Raw genomic sequence first — 22279 nt, 5'->3', positions numbered from 1 at the left:
AGTGACCGCTTTCCTTCAAAGTGCTGCCTGCATTCACCCACCAGATCCTACATTGGACATTGAAGGTGGCAGGCTGACGTGGGCAGTACAGTTCGGCAGGAAACCGTACCATGCCTGAGAAATATTTTCTATAGTTTTTGTAAAGGAATTTGTCAGGAGGATTTAATCTGCCATTCGGTGTGGATCCCAGTGGTTGGTATACCTCCAATTAATTACTTATCGCCTATCCCGTGGATAGGTGATGACATGTTTTAATCGAACAACCCCTTTAATTAGAATTCAGCCCATACATTGGGCATACTATCAGTCGGGAGATGAGAAGTAATCCAGGATAACATCTGTGTTAGTTTCTGTGAAGGAGAAAAAGTAAATTCCTTGTCAAATGTGACCAGAATGAAGCTTGATATGGACCCTATTACCGCCATTGGGGTTCATACAGCTTGTTACAGTCTTGACCATTCCACCGTATAAAAAACACCAAAAAAGGACACATTCAAGAAAAAACACCAAAAACAGGCAAAGATGCTTACCTGTCTAAACAGGCCTCAATACAAATGCACAAGCAGGGTGCAGCGGACCCAAACAAAATAGCAAATGCACAGGTGCGATACCTAATGAAACAGCCAGCCTTCAATAAGGGTTTGGCCGTGTGGTACACCAATGCACTAAGATAAAATACTCTGTATGTGGCGTGTTCACACAAGGAATGCAAAGCGTCTGGCTGCAGCCTATTAATGACGCCATATGGCGGGCTGCCCAGTGCTAAAATGCATCCTGTGTGAACAGAGGCCACAGTGTACAGAACAATTCGGGCCCAGCTGCACCCTGCAAAAAATATACGTGCAAAAAAACATATAAATATATGTAAGGTCTTAGTTGATATTAGGGCCATAATATGGAAGCTGGCAACCCACGCCAAGGGTCCTTACGTATTGCCAGTCCTACTCTAACATGAAAAACACCAAAAAAGGACACATTCAAGAAAAAACACCAAAAACAGGCAAAGATGCTTACCTGTCTAAACAGGTGACCATTCCACCGTATAGACAGCGGGGCATGCGAATGCTGAGGACTGGTATCTCCTTGCAGAACTTGCGGCATTGATATGAAAAGAGACTAAAGGGACATTCCTAAATTTTTCCAAAAATGTCGCAAAATTTGATATACGGTAGATGTTTTTTTTTCTTATTCCTTTTTTCATTCTTTATTGTTCCTAATCTAAAATCATACAGATACAATGAATATAAAATATTTACACACCCCTGTTAAAATGTGTAATTCAACTGAAAAATAAACTGGAATCTTTTAGACTGCAAGAAAAAAGTAAAGAACTAAAATAATAACATAGTAACATAGTTAGTAAGGCCGAAAAAAGACATTTGTCCATCCAGTTCAGCCTATATTCCATCATAATAAATCCCCAGATCTACGTCCTTCTACAGAACCTAATAATTGTATGATACAATATTGTTCTGCTCCAGGAAGACATCCAGGCCTCTCTTGAACCCCTCGACTGAGTTCGCCATCACCACCTCCTCAGGCAAGCAATTCCAGATTCTCACTGCCCTAACAGTAAAGAATCCTCTTTTATGTTGGTGGAAAAACCTTTTCTCCTCCAGACGCAAAGAATGCCCCCTTGTGCCCGTCACCTTCCTTGGTATAAACAGATCCTCAGCGAGATATTTGTATTGTCCCCTTATATACTTATACATGGTTATTAGATCGCCCCTCAGTCGTCTTTTTTTCGACTAAATAATCCTAATTTCGCTAATCTATCTGGGTATTGTAGTTCTCCCATCCCCTTTATTAATTTTGTTGCCCTCCTTTGTACTCTCTCTAGTTCCATGTGGTTGCATAATGTGGTTGCATACATCTGTACACCCTTAAACTAATACTTTGCTGAAATACCCTTTGGATATATGATCATTTTGGGTAGGAGTCTATCAGCACATTTAGAATGGTCAGTCTTTGCCCATTCTTCCTTGTGGTAGCTCTCCAAATCTGGCAGAATACTAGGTCATCTCTGGTGTATAGCGCCCTCTTCAGGTCACTTACAGATTTTCAATTTGATTCAGGTTTAGGTTCTGGCTCAGTCATTCCAAAACTGTGATCCCTCTGGCAAAGCTATTCTTTAGTTGAAATTTTGCTGTGGATAGTTGTTGTGCTGAAAGCTGAAATTCATCTTCAGTGTTTTAGCAGGAATAAAAAGATTTTGTTGCAAAAGTGACAGATATTTGACATTGTTCATACTTCCCTCCTCCTTAACTAAAGCCCCAGTTCCAGCTGCCAAAAAAACAGCCCCAAAAGATAGTGCTGCCTCCACCATGCTTCACTGTGGGTATTGTTCCTTTTGGTGATACGTCAGTGTTGGCTTTACAGCAAACATACCTTTCGGAATTATGGACAAAAAGTTCAACGTTGGCCACATCAGACCATAATGCGTTTCCACACATGCTTTTGGCAGACATGATGAAGGGTTTGGCAAACAGCTGTGCTTGGATGTTTATCTTTATAAGAAAAGTCTTCCGTATTGTCACCTTACCCCAAAGGCCATATATTTGGAGAATATGGGAGATTGCTGTCACAAGCAGTACATGACTAATAAATGCTAGAAATTGCTGCAGATTAATGATGCTGTAGGCCTCTTGGTAGTCTACCGGACCAATTTTCTTTGTCTTTTTATCAGTTCTTGAGGGACGTCCAATCCTAAGAAATGTTGCTGTTGTGATAAATTTAAGCCACTTTTAATGACCAACTTTACAGTGTTCCATGGTTTAGAAAATGTTCTTGTACCTTTCTGCTGACTTTCGACATTGGGACCCACTTGCTGTGTTGTAAGCTGTTTACTGACCATGGCTTTTGCTGTAAAATGCAACTAAAAAAATGTCAGGAAAATCCTACTAGAAAAGTTGAACTCCATACGGTGTTAATCAGAATCTCTAAATGATGACAGCTGTGTACGGACTGCTACTCTACACTTGTTCAAATGTGATTGGCTAATTCGCAACACAACCACATCCTCAATTACAAGAGGGTATTAACCCCTTTAATCCCATATGACATACTATCCCGTCGAGGTGACTTAATTCCCAGTGACGGGATAGTACGTAATATGCAATCGGCCGCGCTGACTATCGCAGCTGACATCCGGCACTATGAGCCAGGAGCTGTCATGGACCGCTCCTGGCACATTAACCCCCGGCACACCACGATCAAAGATGATCGCAGCGTTCCGGGGGCATAGAGAAGCATCGCGCAGGGAGGGGGCTCCCTGCGTGCTTCCCTGAGACCCTCGATACAAAGCGATGTGCTCGGGTTGTACTGAGCGTCTCCTCCGTGCAGACCTCGGATCCAAAATGGCCACGGGGCTACTTCCGGGTCTTGCAGGGAGGTGGCTTACAAGCGCCTCGGCCTATAATACTGTACCACTAGTTAACCCTTTCAGCGAAGAGATAAAAAAGTTATAGTCCTCAGAATAAAGCGATGCAAAAATAATTATTTTTTCTATAAAATACTTTTTATCGTATAAAAGCGTCAAAACATGAAAAATGATATAAATGAGGTATAGCTGTAATCATACTGACCCGAAGAATAAAACTGCTTTATCAATTTTACCAAACATGGGATGGTATAAACTCCCCCCACAAAAGAAATTCATAAATAGCTGGTTTTTGGTCATTCTGCCTCACAAAAATCGGAATAAAAAGCGATAAAAAAATGTCACGTGCCCGAAAATGGTACCAATAAAAACGTCAACTCGTCCCGCAAAAAACAAGACCTCGCATGACTTTGTGGACCAAAATATGGAAAAATTATAGCTCTCAAAATGTGGAGACGCAGAAACTATTTTTTTTACAGAATGCTGTAGATAAGCCCCTGATATGCCGGTGGGCTTAACTCAACTTCCATTTTGTGGGTGACAGGTTCTCTTTAATATTGCTGGACTGCATTAGTCCTCCAATGCCTCCGCGATAAGCAGCCCACTGTCTATGGTCATTGTACATAGAGCCTGGTGTGAGAGGGGGCAGCACTGGTGTGGGCAGGGTTAGCTTTCTCAGCTCTGCTTCATTCTAAATATAAAAGTTATGATTATGTCAGAACAGCTGCACCAAGTAGTCTAAATGATACATCATTGGATTCAGCTGCTCTTTGTCTACATTACGCTCTCAGATGAGTTGGCAAAAACCTACTGACAGTTTCCATTTAAAGGTGGAAAAACTTCTGAAATGATTGTCCTTGCTGTGCTCTTTTTACATGACAAAAACCTGGCATGTTAACTGGGGAGTGTAAACTTTTTATCTCCACTGTATAGAATTTTAAAAAGTGATGCTATTGGAAAGCTACTTTAAAGGGGTTTTCCCACGAACAAAAGTTCATTTTAATTAATAGATCTTGGAATAATAATTTCCACAATTGGATGCGATTAAATAAAAAGTTCTTGTGCTGAGATAATCTTATAAATGTGCCCCTGCTGTGTACTGTGTACAGGTTGTCTGACTGTGCATGAACATGGTCTGATCATACAACAGCTCCTGGGCGGGGAAGAAAGCAACAGAGAGGATAGACAGGACAGCAGGGCATCACAGCTAATTCTTTTTGTGAGATAAAGTATTTCACTACCTGTTTTTAAACAAAGTTTTACCTCAAAGAATTACAGTATTTTTCGGACTAGAACATGCATCGGACCATAAGACGCACATACGTTTTAGAGGAGGCAAATAAAAAAAAAATTTGAAGCAAAAAATGTGACCAATTCTGTACTAATATCCCCTATCCTAATATATAGAGATATATATATATATATATATATATATATATATATATATATATATATATACAGTACATGCATATATACATCCCCAATCCAGGTATAAATGGCCCCCCCATCCCCCATCCTGGTATGCAAGGCCACCTCATCCCCCATCCTGGTATGCAAGGCCACCTCATCCCCCATCCTGGTATGCAAGGGCAACTCATCCCCCATCCTGGTATGCAAGGCCACCTCATCCCCCATCCTGGTATGCAAGGCCACCTCATAACCCATTCTGGTATGCAAGGCCACCTCATCCCCCACCCTGGTATGCAAGGCCACCTCATCCCCCATCCTGGTATGCAAGGGCAACTCATCCCCCATCCTGGTATGCAAGGGCAACTCATCCCCCATCCTGGTATGCAAGGCCACCTCATAACCCATTCTGGTATGCAAAGCCACCTCATCCCCCATCCTGGTATGCAAGGCAACCTCATCCCCCATCCTGGTATGCAAGGCAACCTCATCCCCCAACCTGGTATGCAAGGCCACCTCATCCCCCATCCTGGTATGCAAGGCCACCTCATCCCCCATCCTGGTATGCAAGGGCAACTCATCCCCCATCCTGGTATGCAAGGCCACCTCATCCCCCATCCTGGTATGCAAGGCCACCTCATCCGCCATCCTGGTATGCAAGGCTGTTGTGAATTCTGTTTTGGAGCTCCCTCCTGTGGTCATGGATGGTACTTCGGCGAGTTCTGTCCATGGGCTTCCTCTGGTGGATGTGGGTGGTGCTGCTGGTTCTGAGATTCCTTCCACAGGTGACCTGGTTTATTCTTTGGCTGGCTGTTCTATTTAACTCCACCTTGATCGTTACTCCATGCCACCTGTCAATGTTTCAGTACTGGTTCTGTTCGCTCCTGGATCTTTCTGGTGACCTGTCTACTCAGCAAGAAGCTAAGTCCCTGATTGTTATTTTCTGTTCATTGTTTTTCTTGTCCAGCTTGCTTTCATCATTGTGCCTTGCTAGCTGGAAGCTCTGGGATGCAGAGTGGCACCTCCACACCGTGAGTCGGTGCGGGGGTCTTTTTGCACACTCTGCGTGGTCTTTTGTAGTTTTTGTGCTGACCGCAAAGATACCTTTCCTATCCTCTGTCTATTTAGTTAGTCTGGCCTCCGTTTGCTGAAACCTGTTTCATTTCTGTGTTTGTGACTTTCTTCTTAACTCACAGTTAATATATGTGGGGGGGCTGCCTTTTCCTTTGGGGAATTTCTCTGAGGCAAGGTAGGCTTTATTTTCTATGTCTAGGGTTTAGCTAGTTCTTAGGCTGTGACGAGGCGTCTAGGCCTGTTAGGTACGCTCCACGGCTACTTCTAGTGTGTGTGAGATAGGATCAGGGGTTGCGGTCAGCAGAGTTCCCACTTCCCAGAGCTTGTCCTGTTTCGGTTTAACCATCAGGTCATTTCGAGTGCTCCTAACCACCAGGTCCATAACACAAGGCCACCTCATCCCCCATCCTGGTATGCACAGCCGCTCCCTCCCCGTAACAAAAATAAAACAAAAAAAAAAACATTCTACTTATCTTCCCAGCGCTCCCTCACAGCATCCTGTTCTGTTGACAGCAGCTGATTTACGTTTGTATGCAGTGCATGGCAGTAACGTAATGTGCTGCTTGCAAGCCGAGTGTTACGGCCGCTACTCACCTTTGCGGCTCAGTCCCTGGCTCTCGTCGCGCCGCTCCTTCCGCCGCTGCTGCGGCTTCCGGGTTCCGGCGCGCTTCCTCCTCGGCGTTGCGAACTCCCGCCTTCAGTGCGCGCTCCCGCTGTCCTACTGCTGGTGGGCGGCGCGCTCGTTCCCGGCACCTTGTCTAGCTTCTGTGCAGGTGCGCAGGGATTCGCAGCTGACGCTGATCCTCTGTTTCCGGATACCTTCTGTCTCGGCCAATCCTGGGTAGGTTCGGGGTATTTCAGGCCACCTCCTCTGTTAGGAGGTGCCTGAGTATCATTTGCTATTTTGCTTCTGTCTCTGGCCTTTCTGCTTTGTGCTACTGTGCTTCAGTCAGCTCCGAGTGTTCTCCTTTGCTCTCGCCCTTTTGCTCGCCACTTTCCCGTTTCTTTTGGTGCTTTCTCTTCCTCTGTTCCGCTCCTGTTCCAGTCTTTCTTCAGCTCTAGCTAGTCGTCCTCTTCCATTCTCCGTTGCCATTTGTCCCTCCGCCTCTGCTCCGGTACTCCAGTTTGTGTCTTTTTCTTTGTTCTCCGGAGCCGTCCCTCTTGGTATCTGCTACCGTGGATTAGCGACCTCTGGGCCTGCTCCTGACAGTCCCTGTATAGGGGTTGGTTACCATTAGGTCTGCTCGCCCAGGGGTAGGTCTCTTCCACGGTCCAGAGGGTCCACTCTCTTTTCACCTTGAACGTAATAGTATACTCAGGCCATGGACCCCGCAGGTGCCGCGTTTTCGGCTCAGAAAGAATTGGCGCATCTGCGCGATAATCAGCAGCGCATCATGTCTTTCTTAACCCCTTCATGACCCAGCCTATTTTGACCTTAATGACCTGGCCGTTTTTTGCAATTCTGACCAGTGTCCCTTTATGAGGTAATAACTCAGGAACGCTTCAACGGATCCTAGCGGTTCTTAGATTGTTTTTTCGTGACATATTGGGCTTCATGTTAGTGGTAAATTTAGGTCAATAAATTCTGCGTTTATTTGTGATAAAAACGGAAATTTGGCGAAAATTTTGAAAATTTCGCAATTTTCACATTTTGAATTTTTATTCTGTTAAACCAGAGAGTTATGTGACACAAAATAGTTAATAAATAACATTTCCCACATGTCTACTTTACACCAGCACAATTTTGGAAACAAAATTTTTTTTTGCTAGGAAGTTAAAAGAGTTAAAATTTGACCAGCGATTTCTCATTTTTACAACGAAATTTACAAAACCATTTTTTTTAGGGACCACCTCACATTTGAAGTCAGTTTGAGGGGTCTATATGGCTGAAAATACCCAAAAGTGACACCATTCTAAAAAATGCACCCCTCAAGGTGCTCAAAACCACATTCAAGAAGTTTTTTAACCCTTCAGGTGCTTCACAGCAGCAGAAGCAACATGGAAGGAAAAAATGAACATTTAACTTTTTAGTCACAAAAATTATCTTTTAGCAACATTTTTTTTATTTTCCCAATGGTACAAGGAGAAACTGAACCACGAAAGTTGTTGTCCAATTTGTCCTGAGTACGCTGATACCTCATATGTGGGGGTAAACCACTGTTTGGGCGCACGGCAGGGCTTGGAAGGGAAGGAGCGCCATTTGACTTTTTGAATGAAAAATTGGCTCCACTCTTTAGCGGACACCATGTCACGTTTGGAGAGCCCCCGTGTGCCTAAAAATTGGAGCTCCCCCACACGTGACCCCATTTTGGAAACTAGACGCCCCAAGGAACTTATCTAGATGCATAGTGAGAACTTTGAACCCCCGGGGGCTTCACAAATTGATCCGTAAAAATGAAAAAGTACTTTTTTTTCACAAAAAAATTCTTTTAGCCTCAATTTTTTTCATTTTCACATGGGCAACAGGATAAAATGGATCCTAAAATTTGTTGGGCAATTTCTCATGAGTACACCGATACCTCACATGTGGGGGTAAACCACTGTTTGGGCACATGGTAAGGTTCGGAAGGGAAGGAGCGCCATTTGACTTTTTGAATGAAAAATTATCTCCATCGTTAGCGGACACCATGTCGTGTTTGGAGAGCCCCCGTGTGCCTAAACATTGGAGCTCCCCCACAAATGACCCCATTTCGGAAACTAGACCCCCCAAGGAACTTATCTAGATGCATATTGAGCACTTTAAACCCTCAGGTGCTTCACAAATTGATCTGTAAAAATGAAAAAGTACTTTTTTTTTTCACAAAAAAATTCTTTTCGCCTCAGTTTTTCATTTTCACATGGGCAATAGGATAAAATGAATCCTAAAATTTGTTGGGCAATTTCTCCCGAGTACGCCGATACCTCATATGTGGGGGTAAACCACTGTTTGGGCACACGGCAGGGCTCGGAAGGGAAGGCGCGCCATTTGACTTTTTGAATGGAAAATTAGCTCCAATTGTTAGCGGACACCATGTCGCGTTTAGAGAGCCCCTGTGTGCCTATGCATTGGAGCTCCCCCACAAGTGACCCCATTTTGGAAACTAGACCCCCCAAGGAACTTATCTAGATGCATATTGAGCACTTTAAACCCCCAGGTGCTTCACAGAAGTTTATAATGCAGAGCCATGAAAATAAAAAATAATTTTTCTTTCCTCAAAAATGATTTTTAGCCTGGAATTTCCTATTTTGCCAAGGGTAATAGGAGAAATTGGACCGCAAATGTTGTTGTCCAGTTTGTCCTGAGTACGCTGATACCCCATATGTGGGGGTAAACCACTGTTTGGGCACACGGCAGGGCTCGGAAGGGAAGGCACGCCAATTGGCTTTTTAAATGGAAAATTAGCTCCAATCATTAGCGGACACCATGTCACGTTTGGAGAGCCCCTGTGTGCCTAAACATTGGAGATCCCCCATATATGACCCCATTTTGGAAACTAGACCCCCAAAGGAACTAATCTAGATGTGTGGTGAGGACTTTGAACTTCCAAGTGCTTCACAGAAGTTTATAACGCAGAGCCATGAAAATAAAATAAAAATTTTATTTTCTCTAAAATGATTTTTTAGCCTGCAATTTATTATTTTCCCAAGGGTAAAAGGAGAAATTTGACCCCAAAAGTTGTTGTACAGTTTCTCCTGAGTACGCTGATACCCCATATGTGGGGGTAAACCACAGTTTGGGCACGTCGGGGCTCGGAAGTCAAGTAGTGACATTTTGAAATGCAGACTTTGATGGAATGCTCTGCGGGCGTTACGTTGCGTTTGCAGAGCCCCTGATGTGGCTAAACAGTAGAAACCCCCCACAAGTGACCCCATTTTAGAAACTAGACCCCGAAAGGAACTTATCTAGATGTGAGGTGAGCACTTTGAACCCCCAAGTGCTTCACAGACGTTTACAACGCAGAGCCGTGAAAATAAAAAATCATTTTTCGTTCCTCAAAAATGATGTTTTAGCAAGCAATTTTTTATTTTCTCAAGGGTAACAGGAGAAATTGGACTGCAGTAATTGTTGCCCAGTTTGTCCTGAGTACGCTGATACCCCATATGTGGGGGTAAACCACTGTTTGGGCACATGTCGGGGCTCGGAAGTCAAGTAGTGACGTTTTGAAATGCAGACTTTGATGGAATGGTCTGCGGGCGTCACGTTGCGTTTGCAGAGCCCCTGGTGTGCCTAAACAGTAGAAACCCCCCACAAGTGACCCCATTTTGGAAACTAGACCCCCCAAGGAACTTATCTAGATATGTGGTGAGCACTTTGAACCCCCAAGTGCTTCACAGACGTTTACAACGCAGAGCCGTCAAAATAAAAAATCATTTTTCTTTCCTCAAAAATGATGTTTTAGCAAGCAATTTTTTATTTTCTCAAGGGTAACAGGAGAAATTGGACCCCAGTAATTGTTGCCCAGTTTGTCCTGAGTACGCTGATACCCCATATGTGGGGGTAAACCACTGTTTGGGCACATGTCGGGGCTCGGAAGTCAAGTAGTGACGTTTTGAAATGCAGACTTTGATGGAATGGTCTGCGGGCGTCACGTTGCGTTTGCAGAGCCCCTGGTGTGCCTAAACAGTAGAAACCCCCCACAAATGACCCCATTTTGGAAACTAGACCCCCCAAGGAACTTATCTAGATATGTGGTGAGCACTTTGAACCCCCAAGTGCTTCACAGACGTTTACAATGCAGAGCCGTGAAAATAAAAAATCATTTTTCTTTCCTCAAAAATGATGTTTTAGCAAGCAATTTTTTATTTTCTCAAGGGTAACAGGAGAAATTGGACCCCAGTAATTGTTGCCCAGTTTGTCCTGAGTACACTGATACCCCGTATGTGGGGGTAAACCACTGTTTGGGCACACGTCGGGGCTCGGAAGGGAAGGAGCACCATTTGACTTTTTGAATAAAAGATTGGCTGGAATCAATGGTGGCGCCATGTTGCGTTTGGAGACCCCCTGATGTGCCTAAACAGTGGAAACCCCTCAATTCTAACGCCAACACACCCCTAACCCTTATCCCAACTGTAGCCGTAACCCTAACCACAACCCTAACCGCAACACACCCCTAACCACAACCCTAACCCCAACACACCCCTAACCCTAACCACAACCCTAATTCCAACCCAACCCTAACCCTAAGGCTATGTACACACGTTGCGGATTCGTGTGAGATTTTTCCGCACCATTTTTGAAAAATCCGCGGGTAAAAGGCACTGCGTTTTACCTGCGGATTTACTGCGGATTTCACCTGAGGATTCCTATTGAGGAATAGGTGTAAAACGCTGCGGAATCCGCACAAAGAATTGACATGCTGCGGAAAATACAACGCAGCGTTTCCGTGCGGTATTTTCCGCACCATGGGCACAGCGGATTTGGTTTTCCATAGGTTTACATGGTACTGTAAACCTGATGGAACACTGCTGCGGATCCGCAGCGGCCAATCCGCTGCGGATCCGCAGCCAAATCCGCACCGTGTGCACATAGCCTAATTCTAAAGGTATGTGCACACGCTTCGGAAAACGCTGCGGATCCGCAGCAGTTTCCCATGAGTTTACATTTCAATGTAAACCTATGGGAAACAAAAATCGCTGTACACATGCTGCGGAAAAACTGCACGGAAACGCAGCGGTTTACATTCCGCAGCATGTCACTTCTTTCTGCGGATTCCACAGCGGTTTTACAACTGCTCCAATAGAAAATCGCAGTTGTAAAACCGCAGTGAAATGCGCAGAAAAACCGCGGTAAATCTGCCATAAATCCGCAGCGGTTTAGCACTGCGGATTTATCAAATCCGCTGCGGAAAAATCCGCAGAGGACCAGAATACGTGTGCACATACCGAAACCCTAACCCTAACCCTACCCCTAACCCTACCCGTACCCCTACCCCTAACCCTACCCCTAACCCTAACCCTAGTTCTAACTCCAACCTTAGTGAAAAAAAAAAAAAATTCTTTATTTTATTATTGTCCCTATCTATGGGGGACAAATGGGGGGGGTCATTTACTGTTTTTTTATTTTGACCACTGTGATAGATTATATCACAGTGATCAAAATTCACATTGGAACGAATCTGCCGGCCGGCAGATTCGGCGGGCGCAGTGCGCATGCGCCCGCCATTTTGGAACATGGCGGCGCTCGGGGAAGAAGACGGACGGACCCCGCCAGGATCGGTAAGTATAAGGGGGGGAGATCAGGGCACAGGGGGGGAAGATCAGGGCACGGGGGGCGTCGGAGCACGGGGGGGGGAGGGATTGGAGCATGGGGGAGAGTGATCGGTGTGCGGGCGGGTGGATCGGTGTGCAGGGGGGGTGGATCGGTGTGCAGGGGGGGTGGTTCGGAGCACGGGGGGGGATCGGAGTGCGGGGGGGTTTGATTGGAGCACGGGGGGGTGTGATTGGAGCACGGGGGGAGCGGACAGGAGGACGGGGGAGCGGAGCACAGGACGGAGGGGAGCGGGCCACAGATCGGGGGGCTGGGGGGGCGATCGGTGGGGTGGGGTGGGGGCACATTAGTATTTCCAGCCATGGCCGATGATATTGCAGCATCGGCCATGGCTGGATTGTAATATTTCACCATTTTTTTAGGTGAAATATTACAAATCGCTCTGATTGGCAGTTTCACTTTCAACAGCCAATCAGAGCGATCGTAGCCACGAGGGGGTGAAGCCACCCCCCCTGGGCTAAACTACCACTCCCCCTGTCCCTGCAGATCGGGTGAAATGGGAGTTAACCCTTTCACCCGATCTGCAGGGACGCGATCTTTCTGTGACACAGCATATGCGTCACAGGTCGGATTGGCACCGACTTTCATGACGCATACGCTGTGTCACAGGTCGGGAAGGGGTTAAAAACCTTGGAGACTCGTCTGACCGCTCTACAAACCTCCGACCCAGCTAATGCTTCTCAAATTGCGGGTCTGCAGCAAGAGCTCTCCCAGCAGCGCGACACGCATGCTTTCTTATATGGCCTCTATTGATGACCGTTTATTTAACTTGCAGTCGCTCTCCGCTCAGGTAGCCCCTCAGGATCCTAATTCTACGGTTTCACCCCATCCGCCACCTCGCTTAAGCAAACCTCCCAGGTATAACGGGGATCCTAAACTCTGTAGGGGATTCCTAAACCAGTGCCGTCTCCACTTTGAACTCCTCTCTCAGCAATATCCTACCGATAGAGCCAAGGTGGCTTTTATTGTGTCTCATTTAGAGGGAGAGGCTCTGGCTTGGGTCAATCCCTTGTGGGAGCGGGATGATCCCATAGTTTCTCAGTTAGTTATTTTTCTTGAGACTTTCCGCCGAGTTTTTGACGAGCCCGGACGCTTAGCTTCCACAACCGAGTCGCTTTTCAACCTACAACAGGGCTCTCAAACAGTAGGTCAGTATGCCATCCGCTTTCGCACCCTAGCCTCTGAGCTTGGGTGGAACAATGAGGCTTTGGTAGGTGCGTTCTGTCGAGGCCTGTCCTCTCGGATAAAAGATGAGTTGGCAGGAAGAGATACCCCAACCTCTTTAGAGGATCTTATAGCCTTGTCTACACGCATAGACCTGCGCTTCCAAGAGCGAACTCGTGAGTCCATAAGAGAGAGGAGGTCCGTTCGCTCTTTACCCTCCGTTCGCAGGTCAGGGAGCCCACGGCCCCTGTTGTCTTCTACTACATCTGTACCAGAGCCTATGCAAGTAGATCGCGTCAAATTGGCTGAGCAACGTCGTCAGGAGAGACGTTCCCAGGGACTCTGTTTCTACTGCGGTAGTGCTTCGCATTTACTACGTTCTTGCCCTGAGAGACCGGAAAACTCCTCCGCCTAGGACAGGTAAGAGAGGCCTCCCTAGGTGATTCTGATCCCTCTCAACCCCTGTTTCTGTCCGTCTTGCTTATTTTTAAACTGAAGCGTTTTTCCGAGGTAGCGTATGTGGATTCGGGTGCGGCAGGCAACTTTATCAGCCTTGAGGCGGTTCGGAGGCTTCGCGTTCCAGTGCGCTCTTTGGATTCTCCTCGTGTGATCGCCTCCGTAGATGGAAGACCTTTGCAAGACGCCATCACCCTGGTAACGGAAGAAATTGAACTTCAGATCGGAGCCCTACATCATGAGAAGATCTCTTTCTACGTTCTCCCTAACCTCGCCCATGCTCTTCTGCTTGGATTACCATGGCTCCGAACTCATGAACCTACTCTTGACTGGCGTTCGGGTGACGTGCTTCGTTGGGGTTCTTCTTGTCATAGACAATGCCTGCAATCAGTTCGTCCTGTTTCTTCACCTCCGGCAGTTTCCGTTCCCTCTGATGTACCTTCTCCATACTGGTCGTTCTTAGATGTTTTCGATAAAAAGGAGGCCGAGAGCCTTCCTCCACATCGTGCCTATGATTGCCCTATCGAGCTTCTCCCCGGTTCCACACCACCTAGGGGGAGAATTTATCCACTTTCTCCGGCTGAGACCAAAGCCATGTCTGAATACATCCAAGAGAACTTGTCTAAGGGTTTCATTCGTAAGTCTTCGTATCCCGCAGGTGCGGGATTCTTCTTCGTCAAAAAGAAGGACGGTTCACTTAGACCTTGCATCGACTACAGAGGGTTGAACAACATCACAGTCAAGAACAAGTACCCTCTACCTCTCATCCCTGAGCTCTTTGATCGTCTCAGAGGGGCGCGAATTTTCACCAAGTTAGACCTTCGTGGAGCTTATAATCTTGTCCGAATCCGCGCCGGTGATGAATGGAAAACCGCTTTTAATACTCGAGACGGCCATTATGAATACTTGGTCATGCCATTCGGCCTCTGTAATGCTCCCGCAGTCTTCCAAGAATTCGTTAATGACATTTTTAGAGACCTTCTCTATTCCTGTGTTGTGGTATATTTAGACGACATCCTGGTGTTCTCAGCAGATTTGCCGTCCCACAGAAGAAGTGTTCGCCTGGTCCTGCAGCGGCTAAGAGAGAACCGTCTTTACGCTAAATATGAGAAATGTCTATTTGAACAAACTTCTTTGCCCTTTCTTGGATATATTGTTTCGGATTCCGGCCTCAAGATGGACCCTGAGAAAGTGAATGCCATTCTCAATTGGCCACGTCCCCATGGAATAAAAGCCATCCAGCGGTTTGTGGGATTTGCCAACTACTACAGGCAGTTCATTTCTTATTTCTCCTCAACTATTCGGCCTCTTTCTGCTCTCACCCACAAAGGTTCCAACCCGAAGACTTGGACCCCGGAGGCCGAGAATGCCTTTTTGCTCTTGAAACAGTCCTTTTCCTCCGCTCCAGTGTTACACCATCCTGAGATTAACAAGCCATTCGTTCTCGAGGTGGACGCCTCCTCCACGGGGGCTGGAGCAGTTCTCTCCCAAAGGTCCTCAGTGGGTCATCTGGTTCCTTGCGGATTCTTTTCCAAGACGTTTTCTGCATCTGAACGTAATTATACCATTGGAGACCGAGAACTCTTGGCTATTAAATTAGCCCTAGAGGAATGGAGGCATCTTCTCGAAGGAGCAGTTCATCCATTCGTAATTTTCTCTGACCACAAGAATTTGGCCTACCTTCAAACCGCGCAAAGACTAAATCCACGGCAGGCTCGTTGGTCTCTGTTCTTTGCTCGCTTCGATTTCGAGCTTCGTTTTCGGCCCGGCGACAAAAATGTCAAAGCAGACGCTCTGTCCAGGCTTTCGCAGCCGGAAGACTTGGACGAAGAACCAGCACATATTTTGGATCCCTGCAAGATCATCACGGTGGCACCTTTGAGGATGACCTGTCCCCCTCCTGGTAAGACACTGGTGGCTGAAAACGACAGAGAGAGAGTTCTTCGTTGGGGACACTCCTCTAAATTAGCAGGCCATGCAGGGATAAAGAAGACCTTCCTTCTCATCTCTCGCTACTATTGGTGGCCTTCGTTGCGTCTTGATATTAAAGACTTTGTCGCCTCCTGTCCTTCCTGTGCTAAATACAAAGTTCCAAGACAGTTACCTCATGGAGGTCTGCTTCCTCTTCCAGTACCTTCTAGTCCGTGGCAGCACATCGCCATGGACTTCATTACCGACTTACCAAATTCCTCTGGTTGTACAGTCATCCTTACGGTAGTAGATCGGTTTTCCAAGATGGCTCATTTTGTACCCCTGCCTGGTCTACCTTCGGCTCCAGAATTGGCGAAGATCTTCATTTCTAATATCTTCAAACTTCATGGTTTTCCTCAAAACATTGTGTCCGACAGAGGGGTACAGTTTACTTCGCATTTTTGGAGGGCACTATGCAAACTCCTGAAGATTTCTTTAGATTTTTTCATCTGCCTATCACCCTCAGACTAATGGTCAAGCTGAACGAACAAATCAGATCGTGGCTACTTATCTTCGTCATTTGTCTAACGCCCATCAGGATGATTGGGTTAACCTTCTGCCATGGGCTGAGTTTGCCTATAATAACCATTCCAATGAGTCTTCTGCGAAGTCTCCATTTTTTATCGTGTTCGGACAACATCCTAATATGCCTCTCCCAATCTCCTCTACGTCTGGAGTACCGGCAGCAGATACTTTGACTTCGGACTTTTCGTCTGTTTGGGGACAAGTTAAAAGCGCTCTCGAGAAGGCATCTGTGAGGAAGAAGAGATTTGCCGACAAGAGGCGATTGGATATTTCTCCGTTTCTACCCGGCGACAAAGTCTGGCTCTCCTCACGTTACATTAGACTCAAGATACCTTCCTGCAAGCTTGGTCCTCGCTACATCGGTCCCTTTGAGGTTCTGAGTCGAGTCAACGATGTCGCTTACAAGCTGAAGTTGCCTGCTTCGCTCCGTGTTCCCAATACCTTCCATGTGTCCCTACTCAAACCGGTTACGTTTAATCGCTTTCACCCTTCTTCCTGCGCCTCTCCTCTGCCTGCCTGTGCTGATAATATCTTTGAGGTGAGGGATATTTTAGCTATGAAGAGGGTTCGTGGGAGAAAATTTTTCTTGGTGGATTGGAAGGGGTTTGGTCCTGAGGAGAGATCGTGGGAGCCTCTGGAGAATATCAATGCACCTCGCCTTCTTAACAAATTTCTCTCCAGTTTTGGAAGGGGGGATTTTAAGGAGGGGGGTACTGTTACGGCCGCTACTCACCTTTGCGGCTCAGTCCCTGGCTCTCGTCGCGCCGCTCCTTCCGCCGGTGCTGCGGCTTCCGGGTTCCGGCGCGCTTCCTCCTCGGCGTTGCGAACTCCCGCCTTCAGTGCGCGCTCCCGCTGTCCTACTGCTGGTGGGCGGCGCGCTCGTTCCCGGCACCTTGTCTAGCTTCTGTGCAGGTGCGCAGGGATTCGCAGCTGACGCTGATCCTCTGTTTCCGGATACCTTCTGTCTCGGCCAATCCTGGGTAGGTTCGGGGTATTTCAGGCCACCTCCTCTGTTAGGAGGTGCCTGAGTATCATTTGCTATTTTGCTTCTGTCTCTGGCCTTTCTGCTTTGTGCTACTGTGCTTCAGTCAGCTCCGAGTGTTACTCCTTTGCTCTCGCCCTTTTGCTCGCCACTTTCCCGTTTCTTTTGGTGCTTTCTCTTCCTCTGTTCCGCTCCTGTTCCAGTCTTTCTTCAGCTCTAGCTAGTCGTCCTCTTCCATTCTCCGTTGCCATTTGTCCCTCCGCCTCCGTTCCGGTACTCCTCTTGGGCTATCTGCACAAAAGCTGTTCTACCCTGTATGCACACATGGATTTTTCCTCTCTGAACCCTGTTCACACAGGTTATATACAGATGATCAGGTTTTTAAATACATCAGATAGGGATTGCATACATTAGTTAGGACTGCTCTGATAAGGGTATACCGTGAAGATTGGTAGAGCAGCTTAGTATACATTTTTTGCAAAAAACGTATCAACCAAATACCCTGTTTTTTACATCTTTTACTAGCACTTGCGGATTACTGCAACATTTTTTCAAACTGAGTGTTTTTGGTTTTACTATTCTCTTTTGTGTCTTCTCTTTTCACCTTGAACGTAATACCGAGGACAGCTGCTGGAATACTTGCTGCTCCCCATGCCTGGGATTATGTGCGTGTGCAGCAGTGAATATTAATTTCTCTTGAATAGCAGGCACACTGGTAGCCGCAGGCTTCCTGCAACTGCTGGGTGATAGTGTGCCTGCTACTAAAGGGAATGCATATTCACTGCACTCCACTCCCATGTGCTTAGGGGAGCAGGGGATTTTCATTCTTTTTATTAGTGGGCACACATGATCACCCAGCAGCTGAAGGAAGCCGGTATCTGCAGATACTGAGCCTGCTATTAAAGATAAATGAATATTCACTGCACCTCACGCCTATAGTCCCTCCCAACTCTTGGTGCGTGCTGACTTCTGTGCAAAGAGGTGAGAAGGACTATGGGCGTGGGGAGCAGTGAATGTTCACTTCCCTTTAATAGCAGGCAGTGTTAGCCGCAGTGACCCGCTGCTCTGCCACTGCTTCTCCCTCTCCCTATCCACAGCCAGAGCAAGTACATCCGGACTATAAGACACACCCCTCATTTACCTGAGCCATATTTTGGAGAGAAAAAGTGCGTCTTCTCCAAAAAAATATGGTATGTGCGATCCCATGCGGTATACTTCTCCCTGTGATATGGTCAGACACAGCCATTACACAGTACACAGCAGGGACACATTTATAAGATTATCTCGGCACAGGAACATTTGATTTAATCACATCCAATTATGGAAATTATTATTCCAAGATCTACTGATTAAAATTAACTTTTGCTCGTCGGAAAACCCCATTTAATGAGTTTTTTTTTTTTTTTTTTTAAAGACAGAACTTTCGACTTGTGGATTAAATATTTTCTAATTTTTTTTATGCTTTTCTCTAGATTAATGGATGTTTGTGCCTCTGCTCGGACAGATAGAGAAACAAAAGTGACCTTAGTTTTTGAGCATGTGGATCAAGACCTGAAGACTTATTTGAATAAAGTTCCTCCTCCTGGCTTGCCTCTCGAAACCATTAAGGTACTGCTATTCCTATCGCCTCTGTTCACGCTAACAGAACATAAGCCTTTTTTCCCTTTTTAAACTGGACTTGACTTAAGCTTGAGTTATTGCAATTGTAATAGATTGTAATAGACACAAAGTGACTTCTGCTGTCTTGGTGTCTGACCTGAGCTGTAATAATTTGCATTCTGTGGAAGTGTAATTTTTGCACTAGAAGTTTTACCATCATCTGATGTGGTGGAAAAATGCAATTCTTCCAGAATGCAGCACAGTACAAAGCATCGTGTTATAGAAGATTCTATAAAGCTACGCTCACATCATGTTCCTCAGGATCTAATGGATCATGGCTTGGTGGTTAGCACTATCCTTACAGTGCTGAAGTTTTGGGCTCAAATCCCACCAAGGAATTTGTATGTTCTTCCCATGTTTGCCTGGGTTTCCTTCGGGTACTTGTTTTCATTGCACTCTCTAAAGACATACTGATAGGGAATATAGATGGACTCCCAATAGGAATAGTGATAATGCTGTCTGGAAAGCCCTGTGGAATATTTCCTTGAGGCTTTTGATAAGAATTTGCAGCAAATCTATGCAATTAGTCTCTTCAGAGAGGCAGAGACAATTTGCATATTTCCCAGAGGAGCACGGCGGCTTTAAGGGTATGTGCACACGTCAGGATTTCTTGCAGAAATTTCCTGAAGAAAACCGGAAATTTTCTGCAAGAAATTCGCATTTTTTTTTGCGCTTTTTCCCGTTTTTTCGCGTTTTTTTTTAGCATTTTGCAAGCGAAATTAGCTTGCAGAATGCTAAAGTTTTCCAAGCGATCCGTAGTATCGCTTGGAAAACTGACTGACAGGTTGGTCACACTTGTCAAACATAGTGTTTGACAAGTGTGACCAACTTTTTACTATAGATGCTGCCTATGCAGCATCAATAGTAAAAGATAGAATGTTTAAAAATAATAAAAAAAAATAAAAAAATGGTTATACTTACCTGCAGACAGCCGATCTCCTCAGCGGCGTCCGTTCCTATAGATGGTGTGTGTGTGCAGGACCTTCGATGACATCGCGGTCACGTGAGCGGTCACGCGACCAATCACAAGACGGCGACGTCATCGCAGGTCCTTCACACAGACCATCTATAGGAATGGAAGCGGCAGCATGCACCGATGAGAGGCGGGAAGACTCCGGGGCCATCAGAGGGTGAGTATATCACTATTTTTCGTTTTAATTCTTTTTTTTTTACCAATTATATGGTGCCCAGTCCGTGGAGGAGAGTCTCCTCTCCTCCACCCTGGGTACCAACCGCACATAATCTGCTTACTTCCCGCATGGTGTGCACAGCCCCATGCGGAAAGTAAGCAGATCAATGCATTCCTAGGTGTACGGAATCCCCGCAATTCCGCAAATTTAATGAACATGTTGCTTTTTTTTCTGCAATGCGATTTTTTTCGCGGAAAAAAAGCAACATTTGCACAAGAAATGCGGAATACACTTTAAATAATAAGAGGCATATGTAAGCGTTTTTTTCGCGTTTTTATAGCGAAAAAAACCCGAAAAATACTGAACATGTGCACATGGCCTAAGTCTCCTCATCTCGGCATGCTTAGCATGTCAATCTCCGCAAGGAGAAACGATACTTCTTGGATATCAGCAAATTTATGTATCACAAATTTAAAATCTGCTTTTAAAATCCCGGGGCTTCCTCTATTTTATAGTAAATGGGACTATACCCGCTGGCCTCCACTTTACCGCCGCTCCTTTCATATCTGCAGTCAGTGCCCCGTTCCCTCCATGTGCAAAATGGCTTTGCAGGTACGTGTGGGTAAGTCTGGACCAGCCATTCCCTGCGTTTCCATAGGTGTGGCATGAACCGGCGCTGATAATGACTCAATGGCGGCACATCGCTAGCGCACGCCCATTGTGGGCGTGCGCTAGTGATGCATCCGACATTGGATTCAATGGCGGCATTAACGGACTACGTTCCACCGCGTTATGCCGCGGTGTAACATAGTCCGTCTAACGGGCGGGTTCAACGCAATGTGAACCCAGCCTAACTCTGCTGTGCACACCACATTATACATGGAGAAATGTATAGTTCCGTTTACTATGGGGGGCTGGAGGGTCGCCTTTGTTAATTCGATTATATCAGAAATGTCTTCTGTATATGAGGAAATTTGGATCTGGTCTGTAAAGCACAATCTGAGTTTTCTTCTGCATTAAGACCTCGCCCAAGAAAATTGAGGTTTTTGTTGGAAGGAAATCTGAAGTAAATGAATGGTGAATGCTGCTTTTGTGCATTAATTTTGGTGCATCAATAATGGCGCTTTGTGTGGCTGCGCGCGGACGCTTGTGGCTACTGTATCTGGATGCTTGGGATGATCAGCTTTGATTTTTAAATGAGCCTAGAAATTCCTTGGATTAGTTGACCTGGAAGTTGCTGAGAGGGTTTCTGACTGTGATTTCATTAGAACAATGGCTGTGAGTCACTGGCAGATGAGGCCGAGCAGCTGCAGCCGCGCTGAATGGTGCTCGCTTCACAGCTGACTTCATACTACTTGCATTCATTGATGATCTGTAAATGCTGTGTGCTCGGCTTTACTAATGCGTGCGCAAATTGCCAAGTGTTTCCCCGTTTTCAGTAATTGCTTGGCACTTGCATTTTTTTTTTCTCTAAAAATAGCCAAATTAACCAGCTAATGACCATCAGTGTTTAACGCTGCTTAAACCTCCACGTATTTATCTATTCACACTATTTTCAGCTGGAGCACAGTTTATTTAATCCATCATTTGGTAGTCCAGAAATTCTGAAAATATGAAATGTGGCCAAATCGGCAAAGACTGTGAGAATCCCTCACTGATGACGATAACATTGCCTGTGCACGCTGTATGTATATGCAGTAGCGCATCGTAAAAAGTAAAAGTTTTACATTATAAGAGGTTCTTTCATATATTTCGGGATCGGGGAGAGGCCAGATGGTGCAAAAATAGGATACATTAGCCAAATAAATGGCAAACTAAGAGGATATTCAGGGGGATTTTTATTTCTTTTTTTATTTCCCCCCATACATCTGGGGTCCAATCTATATGTAAAAAATAAAAAAGCTCACTGCACTCGGATTGGGTGCAGTGGCCCAAAAAATAAATTTCTGCATGGGAAATGACAAAAGCCCAATATTTGTTTTTTCTTTAATTAACCCCTTAACGACCGCTGATACGCCTTTTAACGGCGGCCGCTAAGGGTACTTAAACCACAGCGCCGTTATAACGGCGCTGTGGAAAAAGTAAATAACGCCCCCCAAAGTCGGATTTTCTCCGGGGTCTCGGCTGCCGGGGGTAGCCGAGACCCCAGAGAACATGATTCGGGTCGGTTTTTACCGACCCCACTTTTGCGATCGCCGGTAATTAACCGTATACCGGCGATCGCAAAAAAAAAAACAACAAAAAAACGCGATTTCTTTTTAATTTCTCTGTCTTTCGATGTGATC

At 45.9% G+C, this 22279-nt stretch overlaps 1 protein-coding gene across 1 annotated transcript in view; it reads left to right on the top strand.

The window, feature by feature from the left end:
- CDK4 (cyclin dependent kinase 4) overlaps positions 1-22279 on the top strand; it is a 65014-nt gene that overhangs the window by 9483 nt on the left and 33252 nt on the right. Inside the window, exon 3 of the mRNA XM_069758601.1 lies at positions 18678-18813. Coding sequence (XP_069614702.1) covers positions 18678-18813 — 136 coding nt within the window. The remainder of the gene's footprint in view (positions 1-18677; positions 18814-22279) is intronic.

This window comes from Ranitomeya imitator, chromosome 3 (assembly GCF_032444005.1).
Source record: "Ranitomeya imitator isolate aRanImi1 chromosome 3, aRanImi1.pri, whole genome shotgun sequence".
NCBI classification, from domain to species: domain Eukaryota; kingdom Metazoa; phylum Chordata; class Amphibia; order Anura; family Dendrobatidae; genus Ranitomeya; species Ranitomeya imitator.
This window is presented reverse-complemented; position numbering and strand designations above follow the sequence as displayed.